Here is a 27,901-nt window from a genome sequence, read left to right as displayed (position 1 = left end):
TCGCACGGCGCCCGCCGCCGCCCCGCGCCCCGCTGACAGCCGCCCTCACAGCCGCGCCGCCATTTAACCCTCCGCCCGCCGCCGGAGGTGAGGGGGTGTTCGTCCGCCCTCCCGCCCGCCGCTGAGGGGGTGTTTGTCCGCCCTCCCGCCCGCCGCTGAGGGGGTGTTTGTCCGCCCGCCCTCCCGCCGCTGAGGGGGTGTTTGTCCTCCCGCCGCTGAGGGGGTGTTTGTCCGCCCGCCTGCCCGCCGCTGAGGGGGTGTTTGTCCGCCCGCCCTCCCGCCGCTGAGGGGGTGTTTGTCCGCCCGCCCTCCCGCCGCTGAGGGGGTGTTTGTCCGCCCGCCCGCCCTCCCGCCGCGGAGGGGTGGCTCAGTTTGAGGTTTCCTGCCGGGGAAGGATCACGCTTCAACCCCCCCGTCCCTCCGCTCCTGTCCCGCCGGCGGCCGCTCCGCCCGCGCAGCGCCGCGGGCAGCGGCGTGGAGGTGAGCGCGGTGTGTGCGTGTGCGTGTGTGTGCGTGGAACTGGGTTCCCCCCCGGGATCCCGGGCCTCGCCGGGCTGCGGGTGGGTTTGCCCCGTTGCGCCGGCCGCTGTCCCCTCGTCTCGCCGTGGGTCGCCTGGGAGGGGGGTGCTGGCGGGACCGCGCTGCCTTTGCCGTAACGCTCGGGCGTCGGGGGTTTTTTGCGAACAGCCCCGCGGCTGCTGGATTTCCCCCGGGATCGCCTCTCCCCTTGAGGCGGGGACCGTCCCGCCTGGGAGCCCGGGTGTTTGCGTAGCGCTCCCGAAGGGCAGGTAGCACTGACACGGAAAGTAATCGTCGTGGGTTTTTTTTTTTTTTTTTGTCGCTCTCGGTCTGGGCTAAATCGGTTTTAGTGGTTTTCGGCATGTTCAGTGATTTATACTTCATATTGGTCGCTAGACGAGACGAAACCGCACGGCTGTACGGCAGAATGAGTGTAAAGCAAAGGAGTCGGCTTCCCAATTCTCATTTTAACGCTGATACTTCATGACATTCCAGACCAGCTTCTCAGGCGTATTTCTAATTATTTAATCTGTGCAATATATACTCCCCATACTACGATCTTTAAGATAAACTCCGCTAAAAGGGGAATTCCCAAACCAGTGAACAATATATATGTATATATTTTTAAAAAATCTGGAGGGGAAAGGAAAGAATGGATGACTGCATTCCGTCCCTTATGCCATAATGGGTGATCTAATGTATTTAATTCTTTGCATTCGTTATTTATTATTGCTTGGACGCCTTCCCAAATCTCCTTAAGCTTAATAAACTTATTTTCACTGTACATTTTCCAAAGTAAATCTCATCCATATATTCAATCTACTGTAGCCCTTAGTTTTCAAAGGACGGATGTTGCTTGCCAGCTAGCTCTCGAATTGCTGAGTTGATATCAAAAGGAGCTGAGAAATCCCAGGATTTTGTGAGATCAGACCCCAAATGTTGACGAAAATAAGCTTTACCAGCTAATTATTGTTTTTGTCTTGCACACAGAGAATCTGATGCTGTCAGTTTCAGCCTAGTGAATTTAGATGCATAATTTTAATAAAGCCATTATCTGATAACAATGTAAAATTGTCTGATGTGTAAATAAGAACGAAAGATGCCTTTGAGGATGTCAGCTCGAGCCTCCTGCTGTGGCAGACATCACATTGATACTTTTCTTGCTAAACTCAGTATCTTCCAAGAAGTGGCATATTTTTGTCCCTGACCACTCTGACTGGTCAGCAATGATTAGATTTTGATAAAATGTGATGCACACCTGAGGTGCTCCCCCTTTAATGTCGAAGGGGGAGGATGATATGGGAAGTTCTGAAAATCCCAGCAGGTGGTAACACTTCAATAGCTGCCTAATCCCTTTGCAATAAGCGAATGCTGGTTGAAAATAATTAATCTCTTTCCTGCCATACAGATAAAATACCTTAAATTTGTGGAAATGTTGCGGGTACACGTTTCTTTTTGCTGTTCGTGCTGCTTGGCATCCCTCAAGTGAGACGTAGGGAAGATTTAAGGACTTCCAGGTTTTTCTGTCTCTAGCCTATTTTGCTGTGAGCCTCTCATGCATAATCAGAATCGTGCAAATTTTGGATTGCAAATATGACTGAAAAATGTTTACTAATGGACAGCTGTTAAGGAAACTGTTTTTCACCTGGGAATTTTTTTTTTTTTCCCCTTTACATTCTGGCAGCGTTTTGCTTGCTTGAAATTCCAATAACTAACTTTGGGTTTTTTTTTGATGACAGCATCGCTCCAGACCCTGGCTGGTTGCTGAATCTGTCAGGGTGCCGCTGCTCAGGGCGGTGCGTGGGGAGGGGAGAGACAGACGGCCTCCAAGGGGATCAGTCCTCAGCCTGACTCTCCCGTTTACTCCTTCCCTGAGCCCTTCTCCCACCTTGCTCTGGTGTGTGGGGTCCCCGGCTGTGGCTGGGTCCACCTGCGCCTGGAGCTGCAGGGGCTGAGGGACAAGGAGGGAGCAGGGCTGTGCTTGGAGGAGAGGTGGGCGAGGAAGGGCCTCCTCCTGATTCCTGAAGGAGGATGGAGCTGGGGCAGGGGAGGGCTCAGCTCTTGCGGGGGGTTTGCAAAGAGGAGGCAGGGCTGAGGGTACCCGTGGCCGGGGCGAAATACGGGATCCATCTCGTGGCACTCGCCCTCACATGAATGAGGCTCCAGTGCTGTGAGAATCTGTTCTTGTGAAACTCCGTGCTTGGTCATGGAGTAGCCGATCAATTCCTGATGGCCCTTTCTTAACTGCAGGGCTCATTTGCCTCCTGTCTCCCTCGTGAAGGGGGAATAGCTGCTGAGTGCTATGCTGATGACGCTGGTGGCTGGTTAGCTGTGCTCATCAGCAGGTGACAGCACTTGGAAGAGATGGATGGTTTGTCAAATGTCATGTCTGCTCTGTGGCCTTGGATACTGCTGCAAAAAGTACTGGGAGTCATAAATCCAGCTGGCTTGTGGTTTGTTGTTGTTTTGGGGTTTTTTTATTGTTTGTAAAACCAAAATGAACACGAAATACTTACAATTTTATTGACACAGAGAAATAGGGAGAGTGTTTGAATAGCTTAATATATGTGACTCTAATAGTATATATAAGCTATTCTGTCACTTCTTTATTTGCAAAAAAATACTGTAAATAAAATTGTACGTTTCATGGTTGTTTCTTACACAGTTCCTGACACTGTGGTGCCTGTAAGCCTTGCAGTTCATGGTGGATTTATTCTTACAATACCCGTACCAGATAGTGAGGGACTGTTTCCAGTGGAGAGCTGTGACACAGGAAAACTAAGTGCTGTGACCAAGATCGCACAGGAAATCTGTTGCAGAACAGGGACTTGAAGTTTTCCTGTGTCATTTGTGTTACTTACAAGCCTCTTGGTCTTCATTTCCAAGGTGCTTTACGGCTTATCCCCTCCTTATATGTCACTTCCAATTCTCTTTGGAGAGGAAGTCTTCTACTTCCAGTCAGTCCATTACACCATCTCTTGGAAGAAGAAAGTACCTTTTCGTGTTGCTGTGCTGCTTCTGTGTCTCACACAATAGGGCCTTAGTCCATGCTTGTCCACAAAAGCAATAAATTAGAAAAGCCAATTATTCAAAGTCTAATAGCCTTCTCTGTTTGATCATTTTTCATCTCATTAAGTTAATGAACTTGAGGTAGAAGATCTGAATAGAGTATAAACCATTTCAGATGTACCGTCTGCCTTGAAAAGCAAAATTTTATGTGAGTATGAAAAGTGGAAAGATAATAGTGTTAGGGGGCAAGAGGCAAAGATGTGGAGAGTTTTGAAGAAGACCTAAAAAAGACTTAGAAAAAAGATGACTTAGGGAAGACTGAGAGGGGAGAAGTCTAAACTGAGCACAGGGGTCAGCGTAGGGCCCGTCCAAAACAGCTGAGGTGAAAGGAGGGAAAACTGAAGGAGGGGAGAGGAGGAAACCCGTGGGGAAAGAGGGGAGAAGGAGGGGGGGCAACACTACACCAGAAATGGGCCAGCAATTGTTGCATTCAAAGCTGCTGTCAGAATTCAGCTAGCAGAGGTGCAGAGTCTCGGGGAGGCTTCACGCCTGCACTTGAGTCGGAGCTTTGTGTGAAGGTAGGGCTGTGCTGCAGCCCGAAGTAGCTGTGTGTGAGGTGGGAGGGCTCCCGCTGCAATGCAGCGGCGGCAGAGCCCCGGGCTAGGCTTCCAGAGGTACCTCATCTCACTAATTGGAAGTTAGTTTTGGTACCGGTTCAAATACTCCGGTTCTAGCCTGGGTGTTGCCCGCGCTGCACGCCGGAGTCTTTTTTTTTCCTTTTTTTTTTCCCAAGCGAGCCAAGATAACGCTGAGGGAAGGGCTGAGGAGGAAGGAGGTTTTGGTCTGATGAATGATCGGCGTTACCGAAACACCCAAGGGCCCTGGCACTGGGCTCCGTCCCTGGGCTTGGTTAGAAAGAGTCTCTGACCTGGAAAGTCTGTGCTGTGAGGATGGGGCGGATTAATGCTGCAGTTTGCTGACATCGTATGCTGGGCGATGGCAGGAATAGGGACAGAAGTCGGGTCTCCCGTGCCTCCCGCCGGCGCCCTGTCCTGGGAACCACGCTGCTCTTCCCTCAGCCCAGCTGATGTGCAAATTAAGGTGTAAGGCAACTATCTCAAGAGTGCCGTCTCACACAGGCTTTTTTCTTTCTTCCCGAGGATTTATTCTCCCTCCCATAGCTTCATTTCCTCTCTGCAGTGCGTCACTCATTAGACTGAGATTAGGATTATTTGAATTTCACCTGTCAGTGTGTGTGTCTCTGAAAGAAGCATTTGTAAAAGCCATTTGAAAAATATGCAGCTAGGAAAGCTAGAAATGGGAAGGACACATGAAATCATCCAGAACGATCACAGTTGTGGCCCAGAAAGCATTTCCCCCCCTCTTTATTGCAGAGCAGTTTACATCAGCGCTGTAACTTCAGCTGGTTTTCTTGCATAGTTAATACTAGAGGTCAAGGAGTCTATCGCAGCTTTTTTTTTTTTTTTTTTTTTTTTTTAAATGAAACCTGCTTTTTCTTCCTCGGGCCGCTTCAGTTCTTTGTTTTGATTGATCACCAGTAATGACACAGGGAGGGAACGACGTCCCCGACGCGATGCCGTGCCTGCTGCCGGTAGCCGGGGGCGGTTACGGGGCCGCGGGCTGGCTGGCTCTCCACCACCCTCGGCTAGCAGCCCGGCCCTGTCTTGAGGCATAAGGTTTGTCTTCCTGTAATTTACAGCATATCAAGTGAAATTGTGGGTGGTGGCGGTATCGCTGTCCCTATCTAATTCTTTCTGGAGCCTTGTCAAGTTCACGGGCCGGATGATGGTTATTCCCTTCAGATATGTACAGCTATTATTGTAATAGGCTTTTACTGAGCAAAGCCATGCTGTTAGTCTTTTCTTAGAAATTATTCTCTCCATCCACTTGGCACAGAGAACAGTTTAAAAAGCTTTCAAATAACATGTCTGCTGTCTCTGGGTTCCACACATCTAGCAATGTAATTGTTGAAGTATCTCATTTGTGATTCCTAAAGACGTACCTGATCTTTGCCATACCTGGTTCCCGTGTTTTACCTTTATGCTCCACAGTTTTGTTCGCTCCTAACTTCTGCCTGCTCCAGTGCCAGACTTCCCTCATGAAATAGGGTTATAAACTTTATGGAACAAGAGCTTTCTCACATGTTGATGTGACGGTGAGCAGCGTGAGACTGACTTATTGGCACTCCTATGCAATACAAAAAAAGCAATTCCTGTATTTTGAGAACGGTTCCCTTGAGCTAGATCTTCTCTTTTTAGATTCTCCCCTTCTTCTGTTTCTGAAGTAAACTGTTGGGTTTGCTGCTATCATTGTGCTTCCAGCCTGTTTTATGTGATTGTTACGAGACTCATAAAGACTAGTTCAAACCACATGGACATAAAATCCTGAAGCTTGCCAAAAGGAACTATATTTTTTGTTGGCTTAACCAAGGCTGCAGAGAATGTAAACTTAAATGATGGAGGAAAAAGGGGAAGTTAGCAGTATCTGATCAGTCTGAATGACGCAAAAAGCAGTTACAGATCTCTTACAGATCTAGTAAGACAGCTAAATATATTACTAGATCCGAATAACAGGACATTTTGAGGACCAAAATGGTAGTTTCCTACCGAGTCTCTTTCATGCTTGAAAGCAGTTGACAGTAAGTGATACGAATTCTGTAGCAGCAATAAATCTCCAATATCGATATGTGCTGAGGTCAGAGTTCCATTTTGTATAAAATACTTGTTATTTCACTATCACGAGTCTTGATCTTAATATAAGACATGCACAGCAGCAGTTACTGCAGTGCAAAGGTAAATTGTTGTGACCTGTCTTCGTTGTTCTGGCTCAGGAGCTGACATCTCAGGAGGGAAAATGTATTATGCAGTGATTTGTAGTTGTAGTTATTCAGCTCCACTGATATAGTAATTGTTAAGTAAATGGGAGAGAAGTGTTGATTAATAGTGTATTTTTTTGTTTTACTTACTAGCGCGATGTCTTCCTTCTTGTATTTTAGTAAGCAAAGTCAACACAGCTGTAATTTCTTAACTTTCAGGTGTTCTTGGAAAAAGGTGCCTGCACTTAAGGGCTGAAGAAGGACATGAGGAGTAAAAGGACCTGGGATCTCAGTGGTCAGAATGAAACAGATGTTGAAAGATTTTTCAAACCTTTTGTTAGTAGTGCTCTGTGACTATGGTGAGTATTAGAGCCATCAAGGGAAAACTGTGAGATGTGTGTTTACGAGGTGGTTTTGGATGGTGCTGTTTCCAGGTGATCTGCTGAAATCAGATATTGAAGAAGCCACCGCTGATAAGCACAGAATATAGTCCAGATCTTATGCAATATTTAGGTAGAAAATGCAACTTGCATAAACTGCCCATTTAGATCAGAGTGGCAGGAACCTTTCCTGCTGTAAATTTGCTCAGAGAAATAAACAAGATAACTGAACAGATTTCCGTGGGCATCACGGAGGGACTGGCTGTGTTAGAAGCAGTAACTGGAACTCTGCTGTCTCGTAAGACTTGTATTTCATAATATTTAATGAACATCATGGAAAATAGACCTATTTCAGGTATCCGTACCAGGATGGCAGAACTGCACCGTACAACCACCTGTTTCTCTCCATTAACTGTAAAAGAAACCTATGGTGGTTGGCTGAGATATAAACATCCACAGTCCAGGCAACCTCCTGTGACTGGGTGAACCCCCATCTGATGGAGCTAAGCTGTCACTTAGAGAACTTTTAAGAACAACAGAGGTGTTCTTTCCTCTGACTGTAAGAAGCCAAAGGATGGTATTCATACTCATTCAATTTTATTTATGTAAAATTAGGCAGCTAGTCAGAGGCAATCAATCTCATTTGAGTAGTCCAAGCACAAATCAGCACATATTGAAAGCAGCTCCAACCCATCTGCAATCTGAGATGTGTGGAATGAAAAAGCACTCCCTTCTCACCACCAGCTGCCAAGGAGGGAGGTTAGACATCTCAAGTTCAAGTTAGACAACTGTAAGATGTCTGTGAGCTGAGGGGCATCCTATGCATGATGTCTTATATTTTCCAATAATGTACTAAGTAGGAAGTGAAGGGAATTAATTCCTTGTTGCACAGTGAATTAGAAATGTTGAAGATGGGACTCTTAATTCCAAAATAATACGTGTTATTGAAAATTATATTCCTAATTTAAAAGCAGGTGTTGTTCTGACAGCTGCAGTACACTGTCAGACCATGCTAAACGGTTAAGCCATGGACTGCTGAAACATCTAGAGCATGGAAAAATGAAAAAGGGATTCTTTAGTCCCCACTTATGGAATGAACTGTGGTAGCAGGTACTTCACATACCAAATGGCTGAAGATGTCTTACAAGGGAGAGAAGTGGACCAAAAACATATGCAGTTTGCTCTCCTTGTATGAGTGAGAAAAATCTGAATATAGGTGATCACTGAATACTAAATATGCTCAGACACTCACACCTCTGTGCTTGCCCCATCTCTGCTCTAGAACAAGGTATCACTGGAAGGTGTAAAGAACCTAGAATTGCCATCTTTTAGATGAACTTGGTTCCAGTAGAAGTGGAGACACTTGTCTATGGCTTTTAGTACCGTTTCTTCTTGTAGTAAGATTAGCCAAGTTAGGAATACTGCACTGAGTGGGTAACACTGTGAAGGTAAGTAGTAAATTCACTTAACCCAAGGAGTGAGGTGAATGATTGTGATATCCACTGGTTCCTGGTGAGCCAGTCCTGTAGGCATTCACGACTAGTTGACTCAGAGGTAAAAACTATTATTCCTGGACTTTATAGAGCGTGGCCCAGTAAGTAATTACAAGGTGCAGTTAAAGAGCTAAATCTCTGCTGCAAACTTTAGGTGCATCATCTTTTGCCTTATTTCCAGTTAGAGGGTAGTCCACAATTCAGAAAACATCTTCCAAACAACTCTGCGTATACACTTCTTTGAGTATCACATGTGTACGTAGTTTTTAGATAACTATTTCACTCATCTATTTCTCTGTTTCAGACCAAGACTATTTTTTAAATGATCCAGTATGCTCTGGAAAAATACAGTAATGCTAAAAAAAAAGCCCTAACATGCATCAAAACAGTATTCTCATTTCTTATCAGTTTTTCTGATGTGTTTGTTCTTCTTAGCTCTGTGCTAGTAGTAGCTGACAAGCCAACAGCACAACCCAAGTTGCCTTAAACACAATTAAAAATAAATAAATATCAGATAGCGCCGTCAAATAATTCTTCTCGCTCTTCAGTGAAAACAAGGATTTTCCTTTTGATCTTTCTAAGAGCGAGTTCTTGCAAAGGCTCCTCTGGCAGGTTGTTGGTGCCGCAGCCAGACTCCATTCAATGGGAGACCATTGTCATGAAGACCAAAAATATACAAATGCATTGGAAGCTGCCCCTGCCTGGCTGTCCAAACAAGTGGGGCCAAGCTCAGGCACGTGACAGTCATGCACACGTGGTAGGCTGGAGGGCACCTGAAGAAGCTTGCCGTGGAAGCTGGTTACCTCTGACTGGTGCCTTTTGGAGCATCGTAAAAAAACTGCTACATGGGCTGTCCACGAGCACAGTTTTCTTGTTGTTACTAACCAAAGATGGGGGGGAAGGATGCTGTGGGCTGGGCTGCAGCAGCCGGAGCCGTGCAATGCTGTAACAGTGTCCTCCAGTAACGCTCACTTTCCTCACTTCCCATCTGCGTTAGGGTTGATGGGAGAGCCCTGACCTCTCTCCAGTCCTCCCACACGCATACACGGTGGTGTTACTTCTTGTCTGAGCCATCCCAAATAAAAAATAGTGCAAGAGAGCCAAGACAGTCGTAAAAGAGAGCAAGGACAGTAGAGGAGTAGGTACAAACGTCAGTGCCTTTCATTACTGTCACTTTACAGTTTTTGCTGTAAGTCTTGAAGTTGAAATTTTTCATGCTGGATTTTTGCCATGACCTGACTTCTTTTTCCCTTATATTATTTCACCTAAGCTGAATCTAGCCAATTCCTTTGTAGAGAAAGGCATCGTTTTGCCCATGTTCAGAGAAACAAAACCCCAGCAATATGCAACTGGGAAACTCTTAACACAGCTGTGGGAACTTTGTATTTGTTTGAGTGCTGATGGTGGCCTGGGACATGCTTTCTGCTGTCCTTATGAAGGTTTGCCCGGAGTTGGCCCAGATCTAAGTGCTTGCAGATGAGTTAGTGATGAAGTTCTCTGAAGGGTTGAGCGTGCCCCAGCTCCCGCTGGCTCCTCTTGCCAGCCCCACGCAATGCTGTGCGTGCTTCAGCCCAGGACAGCAGAGTTCCCCCACATTTGTGATCTTGGGCGCTGGGGTTGCTCGTCCTGTGCTCTCTGCTGTCGTGCTAGCAGTGAGCGAGAAAGGTGGGAACTTGCTGGAGTTAATTGCAGGCCTGAGGAACAGAAGGCAGAAGAGACGAGGGCAGGACTTTGGAGAACCATGGAAATGGTGTTAGGATAGTACCCAAGAGAGCTCGACAGTAGGTGCAGGACTGGAAAATATGGGCAGGCACGGATGGCAGAACCTAAAACATGAAGAGTAGGGAAAATGTGTTGCTGGGCAATTCACAGAGCTATTTTTCACGGGCATTCAGAGTCTGTTTCCTACTGTCTTCAGTGTCCGAGCTGAGATCAGGTTCGTTGGGGTGCCATGTGTTCCCCACAGCTGGGATCAACGGGGTCCTGCTTTGGATGTCTGAAGGGCTGTTGTATTTAAAATCAGGTCCTGGGTTTCTTAGAGCATCCACAATTAGTAGATGCTTGACGGTTTTCACCTTTGTGCCTGTGCCTTGGTTCCCAACACACTGAACAAGAATAGTGACATCCTCTCCTCTTTTGGGGGTATTGGAAGGATAAACTCATTAATACTTCTAATGCACTAATACACTATGATAAGAGCACAATAGAATAGTCCATGGGGGCAATGAATAATGGTGTGTTTTCAGGATGGGTTTTGGATGGTGTGCCCTCAGTAATACGTGGGACCACCCATGGAAGAATGAGAGCAAAAGAGCCCTTTGGTAATGAGCACCATCCATCTGCCAAATGAAGCAGCATCTTGTGGAAATGCAAATTAAAGACTGAGTTATAGTACATATATGTGAGAGTATATGGAGTATATGCATGATTTGTATGTGTAAAGCATTGCGTGCCACTTTCATTTGGATTTAATGCGTGTGGTTGGAGCTAGTTGTTTTAAGGACAGGTTATAGCTGGTGGAGAGTAATAGGCTCCTCTAGTGCACATAAATGTAAATGTCTGTAGCTGGTCAGATGAATTTCTTCCTGAAAATTTTCCATGCCGACAAGAAAGTGAATCCAAGGTGACTAACTCAAATTGAAGCTTAGAGCGGTAGGCGTCTAATATTATGTGAGATGAGTCCTGCTACTCCTGACTGCTGAGTGCTTGCCTTGGCAGTTGCAGTGTTTTTCCAGCAAAGCTTTCTTTGAGGTAATTTTAAGACATGTGTAACAGATTTAGCAAGTCAAAGTATTGTTATTTGATACTACTTATGAAAGGATTGCTTTAACTGAAGTTTTACACTTCCGTAGGACCTTCCATCCAAGACTTGGAAACCTTTTCCCAGACAATTAATTAAATAAAGACATCTCACAGCACATTCTGTATCTGGAATAGATGTATGCAGTTGCCATTTTTCAGATAACCTTTCTATGTCTGAAATGCTTAAATTTCAAGCAACACAGAAAAGCTAGCTGAGATGGGAATGGAAATGTGATCTTCCCAATCCATTGCTTTAGATACCATCTATCCCCACTAGTTACAGCACGTCTCAGGATAATTTGGCAACTTGCACAAACATGGTCATGCAAGAAGTGCATTTAAAAAGACTGCGCCATTTATAATGAAATGATGTCATTTAGACATGTTGCACCACATCTGAGACAAGAAAAGTGCTGCAGTCACCATCACTGTTATTTTCAGCTCTTTCAGTCAAGTGTCTCTGCAATGCAAATGAGCAAAATGAAAGATTCATAAGACAGAGCAAGGGAAGAGGCTTCAAAAAGCATCATGCAGACTTCCTATTTTATTTAATTTATTTATTTAATTTATTTTAATTTAATTTTCATGTTTCTGTATTAAGAAACCACTGTCCTTTTTTGTTAAATTATAGCTAAAGCAAGTGGAACAACAGCTTGCCACTGTGAAGTGGACTTTAAGAATCTGTAAGCGGAAGAAGTTGAGAAGTCTGAGAATCTATCCTAATAGATTAAGTTTTCTGTGAATCTTTAGGGTTGTGGGTTTTTTTTTTAAAAAAAAAAAAACAAACCACCCTTGCTTTTAGCCTCCCTGAACGTGTTGCTGCAGTGGACTTTGGGCTGCTATAAACCACATCCCTGTACAAAAGAGAGGTGGTGAGCTTTAATTGCTATAGCTAGGACCTTTTCTTTTTATTTTTTTTTTTTTTTTTTTTGGTGAACTGTTTTAATTTAAAAAGTTTGAGAACCACTTCTTAAATATCTACTTTATAAGTCTTTGGTTTCTTCTGGAAGGTCCGTAAACAGTCAGTTGTCTCATTGTTTCTTAATACTGTTGTAAAACTGTTTTCCTTTCAGTTCTCGGCGAAGCGGAGTATCTCCTGTTGGAGCGCCCAGGTCATGTAGCCTTCAGCAACGACACAGTGTCTGTGGAGTATCAGTACTACAGTGGTGGTAATGTGACAGCAGAGCATCTGTCCATCCTGCTGCTGGATGCCAGCACCAACGCGATAATTGCAAAAAAACAGCTTCCAGCAAATCAGTCCCAGGGGAGGGTAGAGTTTGAGTGTTTCCATTTCAGGAGTGCTGGGGACTTCTTGTTCAGAATGGTCTCTGCCAGCGATAACAGCAGTGCTGTCCAGTGGAGCAGAAGCAGCGTGCCCCCCCTCCGTGTGGAGTGGCCTGTATTTCACATTGATTTGAACAAGAGTTCGGAGGTGCTTGGGAGCTCCCTCCAGGTTGGCCTTTTTACAAATGAGCAGTTGTGTGCCGTGAATGAGACAGTGGTTTCACTGGATGTGATATTCACCACCACCCTTTATGACTTTGGAAGAGTGAGCTCTGATGAGACTCTGGGCGTTAGAACTAGCAAAGGAATCCCGCTGTCTAGGTCCCAGTGGGTAGAGTTTGATTGCCCACCCGTTGGTCAAGAAACATACATCACTGTGTTACTGAAATCATTAGAAACACATTCCATCATTGCCTCCATAGGACCCATAGATCTCCTCCACAAATTTGGATACAGACTGGTTGTGGCACCAGAAGCAACGTGCAAAACTTTGGTTCAGGTCTTCGTAGTCTCTCCGCCGTGCGCTTCTATCAGCGGAAAAATTGTTGTCTATAAAGAGGCTCTCAAGCATCCTAGTCAAAGAACAACTTGGCTGTATGAAACCACCGTTCACCCAGGAGACAACAGGACAGAATTTAACTGCACTTTATTTGATGTGGGAAAGAACAAATACTGCTTTGACCTCTTTAATTTCTCAAGCCGAAGCCATTTCCCAACAAGAGTTAAGGCGTGTATGATGATCCAACGGAATATGGGTTTGTACTGGTGTTTTTCCTCTTTTAGCCCAAATCAGCACTCTTCCCAGCCAACATGGGTAATGATAAATAGGTTTGATGGTGTTGTCTCCTACTGAGTAGCTACTTTTTGGGTCTCCTACACCAGACAAAATAGTTGTAATGTCATATGCAGATAGGAACAAGATGGAGTAGAGTGTTACACAGAAGCATACACGAGGACATTTGGTAACAAAATGCCACTCTGGTAGCTTAAAACCGCACTAAGTTAACACTAAGTACCAACCAAAACCATCTGGGGCATTCTGAATGATGTATCTATCTAGTCTGGGTAAAACTGAAATTTTCCCTCTCGGTGAGGTAAGAAGCTACTGCAATAGCCCGGGCCCACTGGAGACACTAAAGGTGGGAGTAGTCTTACCTACATCCGAGTACCTAAAAGCCAAAGGCCCAACATTAAGTAGTGTAGTTTTTTAGCTGAGAGAGACAGGCATCTCACAAGATGATTCATGGGTTTAGAAGATTCATCCTCACCTAGGTGTCTTTTTTTTTTCTCTAGCCAATTTGCTGTAGGAGTTCAGAGTCCTACCTGTGAGATACACAAATTTTGGTGAAATGAATCAGGATTTGGCTGTAGGGAAAGACACTGTCGCGTCACTAGGACAGCTTGCAGGTTTTTCAAGCAGCCTTTCAAGACATGTCTCTGCTGCTTAAAACACCAGGGTGCATTTTCTGACCCATGAGGCCACCTGACAGATCACGGGTCACATTTATACAGTTAAACTTTTGCTCTCAGGAAAGACTAGAATCATGCAAACTGCCAACCAGGGACGGTTTGTGCTCTGTGTAGTCCTTTGAGCCATGACCAGACGTGATCTGGGAGAGTGCTGGTTGGCAGAAGCCAAAACCGTGCCCAGGAGTATGAATGGTCATGGTTAACAAGTGCTCATAGTTAAGTATGATCACAAGACAGAGCTCGAGCATATTCCTCAGCCCTCTTTGAGGAAAATTTATACATTCTATTTATATATCTTATGCAGCTGTAGCTTCAGAGGTGGCAATCCATCTTTTGGCAGCCTACAAATCACAGTAGCATGGCAGAGGAAGGACATGAGCCACACGTCCTTCTCATCCCTCATTTGTTGAAGACAACCAGAGTGAGGGATGGGCTGTATGGGCACCAGGGGATTGGGGTTGGGTCGGGTTGGGTCAGGTTGTGTTGCCTTACACCCCGGAACGGTAAAGTAAATCTCGCTTGGGACAGGCTCGTATCCATAGGTAAGGAATTAGGCTTTCCCATCCCCATGCCTCGAAGGGTTTGGGTTGGAGGGTTTGAGATGCACGCCGTTTTGTGCACCTCCCCACCCTGGTCTCCCTGAAAAGGACGTGCAGGAACTGAAGCCAAAAAGGGGTTGTTGGGCTTCATGGGCAGGCATCTGAGGGGGATCATCAGGAGTGTGGGACACGCTCCATAGCATGCAGTCCAGACACAGCCCACCTTAATCAGGTTCCTGGTATCCTGTGGTGTTACTTTGTACTATCATAAATTCTAGAACTGTTAGCTGTTTAATTAACACTCTGTACTAAAGATGACCTCTATTTTCACCACATGCCAAACTCTGTAAGTAGTTCTCTTCATCTTAACTTCCCATCTGCGTTCTCTGTTGGCACTCTCTCTTCCTTTGGCATAAGAAAGTCTATCTAAAAATGAAAGCATAGTATTTTCATAATGGAGGTAATTCTCAAGGAAAAAGGAAGAGAGAATTCTAATTCTTTCTCTGCGCTTGGGTGGTAGGTTACACTGATAGGATCTAGATAATTACCCTGACAGATGAATACCTAGGATATGACATAGAAATGTTTCTGTGCTCAATATTTGACTGTTTTAATTGATGAGATCCACCTTAGGCAATGGCTCCCTGCAATCTGCTTTGTTTCCTTGGGATCCCCAGTAGCACCGTGCTTACAGCTGCGGTCAAAAGAATCAGGCTGTGCCTGTGAAGAACGGAGTTAAGTCAATAGCTGCCAGGTTAGAAGCGTCAAACCTACAAAGCTGATGAAAGCGAAACCACACCGCGTAGCCATAAATAAAATGTCAGCCTGAAATTAATTAGACTGCAGCGCATCTGACTCCGCGCCCGTGTCTGCGAGACTTCAAAGCCCGCAGGCAGCGTTTGGAAGGAGCGGGGTGTGCTGGCAGGGGTGCAGCCAGGCCGGGCAGAGCGAAGCCGCGCTGGCCACCCGCCTCCCGCCTGCTCCGGGAAGCCCTCAGCCCGCTGCGGGGCACCTGAGGCGGCCTGCCCGGCCCCAGACCCCGGAGAGCTGCCCCTGCGAAACGTGCGCCTGCTGCGCAACGGCCCCTTATTTTCTGCTCTGGACTTCTTGAGCCCCCGCGGTTTCGTACAAGGAGAGGGGATAAATCCTCTAGCCTGGGCTCCTGTGCAGCGTGGGCCCATCGCTTTTCATCCTGGCGTTGAATCCCACGGCTGCTCTTGGCATTTGACTGAGGCTTAATCCTACGGAGAGTTATCCAGTCTTTTGGTGAAGGCACCACGAAACAGAGATCTTTCTGGTAATTTCTCTTAATTTTTTTTGGTTTTTGAAAGGGAAGCTCTGTGTTTCATGACTAAAGCTCATCTAGCTTCATCCCTTAGTGACTGGCTCTTAGCTCTGCTGCTCTCTGCTAGAGGAGACAGCTGTTTCCTATCCACGGTCTTCCCCCGCAAAGGCGTTTGTACATCCAGATCGTCTCAGTCCTTCCAGATTATCTCAGTGTTCTTTTTAATAAACTGAAAAGATTGAGTCTTTAATTGGAAAGGATTTTCTTCAGGATTTGATTAATTTTCTGGCTCTCTTTGGTTCCATTTCCATTATTTTAAACATTCCTTTTTATTTGCCAACAGAGGTACCAGCTTTGGGTGCTGTGTTCAGACATCTTCCTCACCGGTGCTGCTTCAGCAGTGGCACTCTCCTTACTTATCCCTACCTCTGCTTTCATGCCACGGATTTCATTAGCTACTTTTGCCATAATTTTACACTCTAAGCTCCCCTTGAGATGTTTTTGTGTATGACCTTTCAGTATGTAGTCTGCCATCCTGCAGGTACAATTTGTATTCCCCCTTCCTACGTTTTGCATTTTGCTTATTTATGATCTACTTTGCTCGAGTTATCCTAACATAACAAGTATTCTGTGTTGCTCCATACAACTGCACTATCTACTTATGTCATCACGAGTGACATATTTTCTCAGTAATGATTTTATATTTATTTTTGCGTCAACTAGGCAAGCATTGTAAAGCAGTGAGCGTTATACTAATCCTTTTGGAATATCTCCAAATGCATTCCCACCCGGTGATGGTTTTCTGCTGACAGTTGCATATCAAATCTGTCACTCAGCCAGTTCTTGCTTCATTTAGCATATGCTCTATTATTGTGAAGCAGAGATATTGTCTTGTAAAAGATCAAAGCTCCTAAATCATTAAAATTAGTTTCATCCAAACCACAGAGGATGAGATAAAAGATTATTTTGCCACACCCATTTTCCATAGATCAGACATCAGTTATATTACTGACCCTTTGTCAGTCCTGCTCTTTACTTCTCTTTCCAACCAGGTTTAGTGCAGCCTGTGGAATAGGAATCTGGCTGGTGTCTGGAGTAGGAAGGAGAAGGCTCTCAGTGGCCCTGAGTGGGCCAGGGCAGCAGCTCTTTCAGCCCAGGCCATCATAGAACGGTTTGGGTTGGAAGGGAATTTACAGACCATCTAGTTCTGACCCCCTTGCCCCGGGCAGGGCCCCCTTCCCCCAGCCCAGGGGGCTCCCAGCCCCGTCCAACCTGGCCTTGAACCCTTCCAGGGAGGGGGCAGCCACAGCTGCTCTGGGCACCCTGGGCCAGCGCCTCACCCCCCAAACAGGGAAGGATTTCTTCCTCATATCTGATCTAAATCTCCCCTCTTTCAGTTTAAAACTGTTACCCTTCACTGTCACTGCACCCCCTGACCCAGAGTCCCCCCCCCCTCTCCTGCCCCCCCTTTAAGCCCTGGGAGGCCGCTCGAAGGGCTCCCCGGAGCCTTCTCTTCTCCAGGCTGAACCCCCCCAACTCTCTCAGCCCGGCCCCCCAGGGGAGCTGCTCCAGCCCCCCCAGCATCTCCGTGGCCTCCTCTGGCCCCACTTGAGCAGGTCCATGTCTTTCTCATACCGGAGGCCCCAGAGGTGGATGCAGCACTCCAGAACATCAGCTTCGGAATGAGCGTCACAAAAAAGCATGCGCTATCTAAGACTGTGTAGATATCTATTAAAAGTGGAGAGTATGTGTATTAAATGTGAGCCAGGACTTGTGCAGCTTTCTGTAGACTCCAACTGGAGAACCTGTGAAAAAACAACAGCGGGATGTGAGTCACTCCATTCATCTCAGTGGGGTGTTAACTGTTTCACACAGGTGACTTAGGGTCACGCAGCTAATTTTTTCCCTGTGTTTTGACAGGATTATTTGAATGTCTAAGGTATGAAACGCTGTTGGGTCATCTTGCCCAACAACAGATGCTTTTCAGGCTCGTTCTTTTCAATGCTTTTTCCTGTGCTTTGCTTATCTGGGATTTAAGTGTGCCCAGCTGTGAGACTTCTGCACTCCTTAGAAGGATGGTCCATGCCCTAGCCTGTTTCCCACTTGAAACATTCAGGATGAGACTGATAAAATCAATCAGTAATGCTACAGCATAGAAACGGGCATATTTTCGTCATATTGCTAGTGTTAATTAACTTCTACAGTTCTTAGTTAGACTCCAGAGACCGTTTTCAACTTTGGTGTGACTCCCAGTGAAGTCTTTTGCACTTGACAACAGCAGAGATTAATGTTGTTCATCTGACTTTTGCTAACTGTCAAAAAAAGCTATTGGGAGGTCAGCAGGGCACAAGGAGCCCTTTTTCAGCACAGGGAAAGAGGAAGATAGAGGAAGAGGAAGACCTTCTGCAGGGAAAAGTGGTTAGTAAGGGAGGAGAGGAGTAAGTGGGGTATCTGTGGGTCTGGCAGGGATATATACAACTTGCATCAAATTCCTGCTCACTGAATAAGATTGTATGAGTCAGACCTGCCTGTCTCTAGGAAAATCTGGGAACCGATTAGCTCTAATGCCTGAATCTGTACCTGGCTTGCATTTATTTAGAAACGGGCAGATGCAGGGGGATCCAGCTATGGCAGGGCTGGTTTGTACCCCATCCGCGTCTCCTGTGTCAGTGAATGTGTCATCTCCACACCCCCAGCATTTTAGGAGTAAGTTGGGTGCTGTGGACTCATGGGGATAGCTCTTAGCTTCTCAAAAAAATTTTTTAGGCTGTGCCTCCACAGTTCTTAAAGATGCCTGTTTGTGGGGAAAAAACTGTAATTTGCCCAAGTGAAGTCTAGGCTTTCTTCCTTTAAAGAGATCCTTGTCCTTTTGTTGTCCGAATTAGGAACCTGTTGGAGCATGCCACCATTTCAGTGCACCCAGGCTTCATTTCCATGGAAATAGAGAAATACAGAATGGGTGAGAAGGATGTTTTCCTAGGTCTTATCCAAACACCACTACAATGTGTGTACACCCAGCTTTGGGACCTAAAAACTGATCCCAGCTCCCACAGATACCCTGCAATGCCCTGGGCTGTCATAGGCGTTTACATAAGCCTGTAAATAATTATTGATTTAGTCCCATATCACTGGTCTCGTTGAAGTGCTTAGGACTATCACGTGGGTCAGGCTGGAAGGATGATGCTGAGCATCCCTTGCTGACTGTGCCGTTGGATACCACTGCATGCTCAAAGTCTTCTGAACAGAGAAGTTTGAGGGGGGATATTTATGCAGAGCAACAATTAACACAGTTAATTGCATTTATCTTTCATGTTGGCAGATCTGCCAACTGTCAGCTATTTCAAACTAACTCATCAGTTAGATGTCTTCATGTTGATAATTGATTCCTCAATTGTATGTGAAAAAATTCACACTTATTAGAGCTAGTTCGCAGTGCATCCCTTCTGGTTTTTCCCCTGGCGCTTTGGATCCATTTGTCTTAAATGGAGGTTAATCATTTCATTTCCTTGGGGGAGAAAAAACTATGCTTCATTTTCTTTTGCATTCTGGTAATTGCAGGAGGTTGCAGAGCAAGCTGCAGCAGTTTAGATCTCCCATCTTTCATGGGAGCTGGAGCGTTTCCCGCTCTCTTGCTGCTTAAGGTGCATATTCTTGGCCCTAAAGCTATGGGTGCCAGATGTTTTTGCTAAGGAACTTTGTGGCCTCAGCTGAAGCTGAAGTCAGTGAAAAGTGCCCCAGAGCAACGGGCACATCATAGGTTTGTTGTCAAAGTCAGAAAATTACTCATCCTAAACGTTCTTGTATGTTGGAGCCCACGGGCATCAATGCGGAGGCTGCTGAGCACCCTCCAGTATCACCAGTATTAGCACAGGAGGCAACCAGAACCTTTCTGGATCTGTCTGTATATCTGACTGTGATTAATACAGTTAAATGAGCGGGAAATGAGGATGGAGGGAAATGAGCTAGCTCACACACTGAAAATTATGGCAGGGACTCACCAAGCTTCTCACATGAGGTAGTCTACAAGGAGGTAGGTGCTTCTCCGGCTAGCCTGCCTCCCTCTGCCAGTGGTGAGGGATGCTGCTGGGGTCTTTCATGACACTGATACCAAGAAGAGTGTCAGGAGATGCTCAAATACTGTGATATTATTAAGTCTTTTGGAGGAGGGATCAGTGAGCCCTTGACTGACTGTTGATTGTGGCCATTTCTGATTGCCGCCCTCACCAATAGCTCTGCTCACTTGCTGATTTGATTTAGTAGCTATCCAGTGTCTGTACCTTTGAAGGACTCGTATCCCAGCAGACTTCCTCAGCCGCCCCTCCTTGGCATCCTCGGACTCCCTTTCCCCCTGACACCACACATCATCCAGTCTGGCTCTGTTTCACGCTTCAACTGGCGCAGCTGCAAATGGGAAGAAGAGTGCGGAAGCTCAGCCTGCCTCTGAGCTCCTCTCCCCTGCTATAGCAGCTCTCCAGCTCCGGAGACGTGAGAGCAGAAAGGTGCCCAAAGTCAAAGAGAGCCCCGGGATCGTGGATATCGCAATATTGCGGCAGAATCAGTGGCAGGTACCCAGGGAGGTCACTTGGTGGTGTGTGGGCTTCAAACCGCAGCGCGGCCGGGGTGTTCCGCCGTGCCCGTCCCCGCTCCGCGCTAGGCGAGGCAGACGTGCTCCAGCACGCCCGCACACAGACGTGAGTGGGTGTGTGCCCACACACGCCTGACGGGCCTTGGCCGACAGCACCAGCGTAAAGCTTAAAACCTCCGGGCCCCAGCCTGCAGCGCAAGTGGGTGCCTGCACCCGGGAGAGCAGCCCCGCTGGCTCTGTTAGGCTGCTCGCATTAACGTGATTCATACTGGCGCGTTCACAGAAATTTGTAGGACAGGGCCCAAAGCAGTTGAAATTTCATGTTTATTCAAACGCAGCTGTATTTATTTTTGTCCGAGACTTTTAAAAAGAATAACTCGCTCTGACAATACGGCAACCAATATAACATGAAATCATAAAGGCATTTCCAGCTGTGCAGCGCCGTCTGGTCCTTTGACATTGTAACTCGGCCACTGATGAGGAGCACAGGGGCACGCTAGCAGCAAAACGTGTAATAAAATCAAAGATCATGACCTATGTTGGCAGTAGCAACACCATCAATTATTTAAAAGAGCAAATTTTAACAAACCTAATCAGCTTTTTTTTTTTTTTTTTGTTATAACTGATTTTCCACCTTATCTGTGAGCAGTGAAATGGAGTTAAGTGGTCTACTGGTTTTCTTTCTGGCAGATTTCAAAACCAGGCCACCAAATCAACTGACCCACAGGAGGGTCCCCAGGGTTTTTGTCCTCTAAGATTGCACCTGGGCTCATGCATTAGTTTGGAATTTAAAGTTGTGGTCCTGCTTCAGTGTCACAGCTGTCAGATACGGGCAGGAACAGTCCCTTTCTCTCTCTGGGTTCTCGCTGCCGTTGAGTTTGAGTGTAGAACGCTGGATGAGGATGTTGTCTAAGCAAAGGAGGGATTTCATTACACGTTAAAAAATGATAATGTTTGAGGTAACATTAGAACCTGAGTCTGCCTCCACTTAAAATAAATAAATGAACCTGCAAAATTTCATCTTAATTGCCTAACCATAAGCAGTAAAACAACAGGGACCTGTAAGCTGTCAAATGTATGATTCAATAACATGTTTGTGTGCTGAGAAGATAATAAAGGGAAAAAACAATATTACCGTTTCATTAGGCCTTGTAGGCTTATCCTCCTTTCACAGTCATATAAATCAGGAGTAACCACACTTAAGTCAATGAAGTTATCCTGCTGTAAAAGCACAATTTGTCAGTCAGGAATTGGATGACTATATAAATTACTAACCCATTCCAAAGATTTGTGGATTAATTTTCATTTGCTGTTGTTCCAGGCAGAACCTGCCTGCCAACTGACTGACCACTGTGTTTCTGGCTGGCACTGGAATGAAAAAAGGAAAACAAAAAGTGGGAGCTTTGCCCCAGCCTCTGATGGGAACAGGAGCACGTCCCTCGATGCTGCTTGCTCCTCTTTTGGTGTTGCCGTTTGCATTGTTTAGCTATTTATTGCTGTTTTTTTCTTAAAGAAAAGAAGGCAAATAGCTGTGCCTTTAAAGGCAGGGTGGCGGACACATTCCTCAGTGCTGTGAGCTTGTGTATTTGCAGAAACGTGGAGCCCGTGGCAGCCCTGGAGCCCCTGCAGCGTCACCTGTGGGGATGGTGTCCGGGAGCGCTTCCGAGAGTGCCTCGCCTCCTCGCCGGCAAAACCAGGCTGCGCTGGATCCCCGAGGGAGACTTCCTTGTGCTCGCTGGAGGAGTGTGTGGGTGGGTAGCTCTGCTGTCCTCTTCCCTGCTGTTGCGTGTCTGCCCTGGCAAAAGCAAAGGGTCCGTTATTAGAAGGGCTCTGTAAAATGGAAGCAGCCGATCTCTCCTTCAGACATGCTGATTCTGGGGGGGACGTCACACTCCCGCGGTTGATGGGGGAGGGAGGGAGCCTACGTGCACTGGAGGGACAGCTGGAGATAGGGCTCCAAGGCATAAGGAGATTTCTGAATGCTGTGGGTGGCGTGGAAGGGTTTGAAAATCTCCAGCATGTCCAGGGAGAGGAGAAGGGCTGAAGGAGAGATCTTGGGGCTAGCAGAACATGTTCGGCAGAGAAGGCCAAAAGCTCCAGGCAGTGGAAACCTGTTAAAAAGTGAAAACCTATTAAAACAGGTGTGGCTCCAGCTGGCACCTGTGGTGTGAGGTTCCCGTTCTGGGGGTTTTTTGAGGTGGCAGTGCCAGGTCTCCCCCTGCTCCAGTCTGCTGTTGGCCAGTGACAGGGCAGGCTGGCTGGTGCAGACGGGTGGCAAGTGGGTGCGGATGCAGGAGGCTTGAGCCTCCTGTAAGGTGCGAGGGGGTTACAGCAGCCACGTGGCCCCCAGTGAGACTGGATGAGGCTGTGCCAGCACCATAGTTCGGGGGCTTGCAGCCAGCATGAGGGGCAGGAGAAGTGGCCTCTTCCAGTGGGGTGCGGGTGCTCAGTCCATGCAAAACCTTTGCTTTTTGCAAACTCCGGTGCTGATGCCAAGGGGCCCCGAAGGTCCGTCTTCTCAGAAACTGGCTGATCTGCAAGCTCCCGTGCCTTTGTGTCCCACAGGTGCCCCGGCGGGCAGGGATGGAAAAGGGAAGGTGCCCAGGGACTGTGCGGGCTTCTAGGCTCTCAGACTGTAATTTAACAGGTATTTGAAACGGTTGCAAAGTGAGCACTGCCTTACCCCTTGCTTTGGCTGCTTCCCTGCACTTCCTTGCGCTGGCCAAAGTGCGGTGTGGGGAACTGGAATGGAGCCAGCTGAAAGATGGACCATTTAAGGATGTGGGGAAGTTGTTTGTCACATGGCCACTGCAATGCTTGTGCCACCGAGAAGGGAAGGACAGGAGAGGGGGAGAATGTGTAGCTGGGGCAGGAAGAAGGCAGGACTGCTTTTCTGATGGAGGTGTTGGCTTGAACCAGCTTCAGGGGGTGTGTTGAGTGAAGGCCTCAGAAGTATGCAGGCAGGACTAAAATGCATTGTGGGGCACTGTAAGAAATGGGTTGTGTTGAACAAATAAAGGGTCAGGTGAAGGGAAAATTAAAAAAACTGTAGTCTGTCAAACCAGGTGTTGCATTTTGTCAGTGTTCATACAGCACTTGGGATGTTTTAACAGTTTGTTGGTAAAGCGTCTGATGTTTTTAATGACTGGAAAATGTTGGCCATGTGGGTTTGCTTATTTTGTAAAGCTGCAAGCACAAGCAGAGAGGAGCAGCTCGGATGTTTAGGGCCCCAGCTAAAAGCTAATGCCCCGTTCTAGGACTGGTTGCCTTCTCTGTGCCAAACTCTGCCAGGTTGCTGCGGGCAATAACGCCACCAGCGAGACACAGTGGGGTTGTTGGTGTTTTTCTAAAGCTGCTGCTGGCCTGTGATATTCCGGGCCCCCTGTGACCTGCTGGAAGGATATGTCTGTAAGTATGGTATTTATCTTGGCTCCTCACCTGCCAGCTTCACCCCACTCCTCTGGAGCTGAGAGAGCAGTGCCAGTGCACAGAGCTCCCCGGAGCAGGATCCGTGCACGCGGAGCACGTGCTGGACACGTGAGTTGTGTATGTGCCTTGCTTTACGTGCACAGAAGGGACAGGCCTCTCTGGTGCTTCTCGGAGCTGTCGCTCTTCCCATGCAGGTGGGCAGCTGTGTAAGGCATGTGATGGTTTCTGGGGAGGTCAGCGGTCCCCTGCACACAGAATGCAACGTGCCTGGGGCAGTCTGCTTGGAGTTACTGCCTGACAGCACGCAGCAGCTCTGGACAATCCTCAAATCCCAGCGAGGTCTCTAGGTTCATAAAGAAGGTTCGTATAGAGAAAACACAGATGGACAGGAGGATTGCGTCTGCACCCATTGCCGTGGGATCATCTGGAGGAATTCCCTCACTTCTCTCTTGCCCATGGTTTCTGATCTTCCCGCTCCCACATCAGGCAGCTGCCTTTACAGAATCACCTACATGGTTTCATCTTGTTGAATCTTAGGTTGCTCGAGAAGTGACTTGACACTGACCTTACGGTGTTCACCTGCTGCTTGATCTCCAGCTGGGAGCGTCACCCTTCCCACCCCTGGCTGTCTGCACCTTTCTGAAGCAGGCAAGCTTTTTTTTTCAGCATAACGATGTTTGCAGTCATTAGTCCAGCAGGTGGAGCAAATGGCTGAATAAATGAAACCAGCACCCAGCCCAGGGGCAGAGGTAGATGCGGTGGAGGGAGAAGCAAACCTAAGTGATTAAGTCCTGTTTTGAACCTCTCTGTTTGCTGACTATTAGCTTTCAGCTCCAAACAATACAGCACAGTGTGCGTTACAGATAGAAAGCAGAGTCTTTAGAAAATAACTGTGAGCAAACAGGACTGAGAGAAGGATGAGCAATGAGTGAATTGCTCTGCTGCCGTGGTACTGAGCAGAGCAAATGCTGGTCCTGCCTTCTTCCCTGAGGCCCGTGTGTTCGCTCCTGCTCGGGCCCCAGCGTGGCAGTGCTCTGTGCTCTGCCGCGGCGGCACTGGGCTGAATGCAATTTTAGAGATCCTCCAGAAACGTTTCAGCAGGCAGCAGCCTTGTTCTTTAGGCTGCTGTCGAACTCTGAGAGTGACGTGGAGATCAAAGTTCATCTGATGGCGGGATTTTTCAAAGGGCTTGGGGCTGTCAGGTCGGCCTGGGTCAAAGAGTTGGATCTCCTGCCCATCCCAGCACCCTGCGTGTCTGTTACTGCAGCAGCCTGAGACCTTCTGGCCTGTGTTCCTCAGTGCATTTGTGCATCCTGCACAATTAATACCAAGTGCTACCAGCTTGCTGTTGAATGAGGGCTCTTCTGGATTATGGGAAGTACATGGCATCTGCTTCTCATTATTCTGCAGACATATATCTTATGCCTGGACGGTCACTGTGGTGCAGGCAGGAGCACCTGCCAAGTTTTACATCGGGCTGTCTGTCACTCTGATGGAAGGCTTTGGGTTCTGGATAAAACGAGAGACTGGGGCAGGGTTGTTAAGTGGTTCTGTTTGAGCTCGTAGCTTCATGGCCAGCTCTTATCAGCTACAACTGAGCAGCCTTGTTCTCTGGCAGCATTTTTAAGGCCTTACAGGGCTGATGTTTGGCCACAAGAAACTGGCCAGTGCTAACGCACACTAAAGTTAGCTTGCTGGACTAATTCATCTGCTTTCAACCATCATGTATTCTGCTCAGGGCTGCCCCTGAAATGCTGGGGACCTTGTCCAGAAAATATAATTATTAATCTCTCATTGGCTCAGCCGTCTGTAATGTGGTGCAGTGGGCAGGTGGGAGGTTTAAATAGGGCTGTGGAAAGCTCGGGGATGTTCACATCACAGGTTAGAGTAATAGAATATCTCAAGCTGGAAGGATCACAAGGAAGGATCACGAGGACCCCTCGGAAAAGTTAAGCTGCCCCTGCTAGTGCTGCCTCTCTGCTCTTCAAACTCACTGCAATTCTCACACCCACTTAAGCGATCCTAAAAATAATTTTGAAGTGATACCTGAAGTACTAGCCCGGGCTGGGTTATTTTTACCCCTTCTATGTACTTAATTACTTAATGTACTTCATAAAGGAGGGCAAATAGTGTTATGTCATTTGACATGTATTTAGGAATGCCTTATGGAAATGGCAGAACAGGCAAAAGTAATGATTACATTTAAAAGGTCCGTGGGAGCCTTGGTTTAAGAAGATCTATGCCTACCAGTTTGAAGTCATCAGTCGTAAGTCATCTACAATGAGCAAATTTTAATGACAGACGATTTCCTCTACTGTGTTAATTGGTTATTTTTCCTTTGTAGTGAAGTATCCATCCTAAAATACCAAACTGCTGATGACAGTGCAACTCTGACAGACACGTGTGCTCTTTGTTACAGCTATCAAGCCTCCCACCCCACCTTCTGTCCAGCCAGGGGAGGACCAGAAAGCAAATAATATCGTCACCATCACAGGTATCTCCCTATGCTTGTTCATCATCTTTGCCACCGTTCTCATCACCCTCTGGAGGAAGCTCTGCAGAGCTCAGAAGTGCAGCACCGCCGTCCGCCGAAACTCTGTCCACTCCCCCGGCTTCCGGAAGAACTCTGATGAGGAGAACATTTGCCAAGGCAACAAGCAGCGGGACAGCTTCGCCGAAGGAGGGGATGCCCCTGTTAACATTCCTCTGACCTACAGGCGAAGCCTCCAGTTTGCCCAAGAAGATGATGCCTCTGGAAGTGAGAACTTTCAGCCAAACGCCCAAAAAATAATCCCTCCGATTTTCAGCTACCGCCTGGCACAGCAGCAGCTGAAAGAGATGAAGAAGAAGGGCCTGACTGAGACCACCAAGGTGTACCACGTCTCTCAGAATCCCCTCACGGACACGGTGGTTGGTGCTACCACGATGCTTCCCCTGAGCGCAGAAAACCAAGAGGAGGCAGCAGCAAACAAATTTAGGATCAAATCTCCATTTCTGGACCCGCCAGCCAGTCAGCCCAAATTTCTGGGGGAGAGCTCTCACCCTAGGCTGGACTTTCCGTTCTCGCAGGCCAATCCTGCAATGAGCCCTACCCAGACCTTGGTAAGAAGGTCTCATCTCAAGCACCAGGATAACAGAGGGGACCTGTCCGAGAGGGGCTGCCACAGAAACCCACAGTTTAGAAGAACAGCCAGCTTCCACGAAACTAAAAAGGCCAGGCCTTTCAGAGAGAGAAGCATGTCCACCCTTACCCCCCGACAGACCCCTCTCTACAGCTCCAGGACCAGAACGTGGGACCAGGGCTTGGAGGACAGGACGCGGCCAAAACCGAGGAACGTGAATCCAGCTTGTGAAAAGCCGGATCAGCCCCACAGCGCCGTGCCGGGGTGTGAACCTCAGGGCCATGGCACCAAGGGCCACCACAGGGCAGGTCCCCCGGCCAGGAAGCTGGACCTGGCCACTGACCGCCAGCCCCCCGGCCAGGAGAAGGCGGCTGAGAAGCCTGAGCCCGGCCGAAGCAAGAGGGGCCCTTCACCCAACCCCAGAGGCGCGTGGCGGAAGGAAACGGGCTCAACTGGCAAAGATAATTCCCAGAGAGGCCTAAGTGTGAGCCCTGCCCAGTACCGGAGGGACAAGTGCCAGAGCTTCCCCTTGGACCCTGAGTTTGCGTTTTACGATAATACTACTTTTGGCTTAACGGAGGCAGAGCAGCAGATGGTCGACCTCCCAGGGTATTTTGGCTCAAACGAAGAGGATGAAACAAGTACTTTAAGCATTGAGAAGCTGGTGATCTGAGCGACGCGCTGCGGCCCTGGAGGAGGGGCGTGCGCCGGAGAGGATCTGCCAGGACCTGTCGGCTTCTGGGGGAAGGAGCAGCAGGAATCGTGTCACCTCCGCACAGAGCAGGAGGGAGTAACGCCCCAGGTCTGGCTTGTGGGAACACATGCCTTTCTAATTACCGGAAAGTGCTTCCATATCATTATTTTTTGTATGCATGTGTGTATAACACACACCAAATACCCCGGGAAAGCACGGGCTAGTGAAGGCGTGATGCTGGAATAGCCAATATTTTGCTGCAGAAAGTGGCGTTTCGGGCATCGTAGGTGATGAATGGCACTGATCTAGCCTTTCTCACCTTGCGGACCGCGTACCAGTAGATTACGATGTCCTAAAGCATCCGTTGTCCAGTATCCTCACCCATCTGTCTCAACTAGTGAATCATCTCCCGTTTAGAAAGCAGAGACCTCGAGTTGTGAGCCGTTTTCATCGT

General features: G+C 47.5%; 1 protein-coding gene across 2 annotated transcripts; it reads left to right on the top strand.

Annotated features, from left to right (window-relative positions):
* The first annotated feature begins 211 nt into the window (after positions 1 to 211).
* Positions 212 to 27,688, top strand: LOC122154726 (thrombospondin type-1 domain-containing protein 1-like). 2 transcript variants are annotated; one of them, XM_042805993.1, is made up of 5 exons: positions 212 to 480; positions 6,584 to 6,723; positions 12,113 to 13,078; positions 21,795 to 21,953; positions 26,051 to 27,688. In XM_042805993.1, exons 2-5 carry the CDS (start codon positions 6,666 to 6,668, stop codon positions 27,424 to 27,426), a joined length of 2,559 nt encoding a protein of 852 aa, XP_042661927.1. In that variant the 5' UTR covers positions 212 to 480; positions 6,584 to 6,665; the 3' UTR covers positions 27,427 to 27,688. The 2 variants fall into 2 exon arrangements, with proteins under 2 accessions (XP_042661927.1, XP_042661928.1); XM_042805994.1 differs by lacking the exon at positions 21,795 to 21,953.
* The last annotated feature ends 213 nt before the right edge of the window (positions 27,689 to 27,901 follow it).

This window comes from Tyto alba, unplaced genomic scaffold, assembly GCF_018691265.1.
Source record: "Tyto alba isolate M040663 unplaced genomic scaffold, T.alba_DEE_v4.0 Super-Scaffold_45, whole genome shotgun sequence".
Classification (NCBI taxonomy): Eukaryota; Metazoa; Chordata; class Aves; order Strigiformes; family Tytonidae; genus Tyto; species Tyto alba.
The sequence above is the reverse complement of the archived record's forward strand: the minus strand, read 5'-3'. Positions and strand labels throughout refer to the sequence as shown.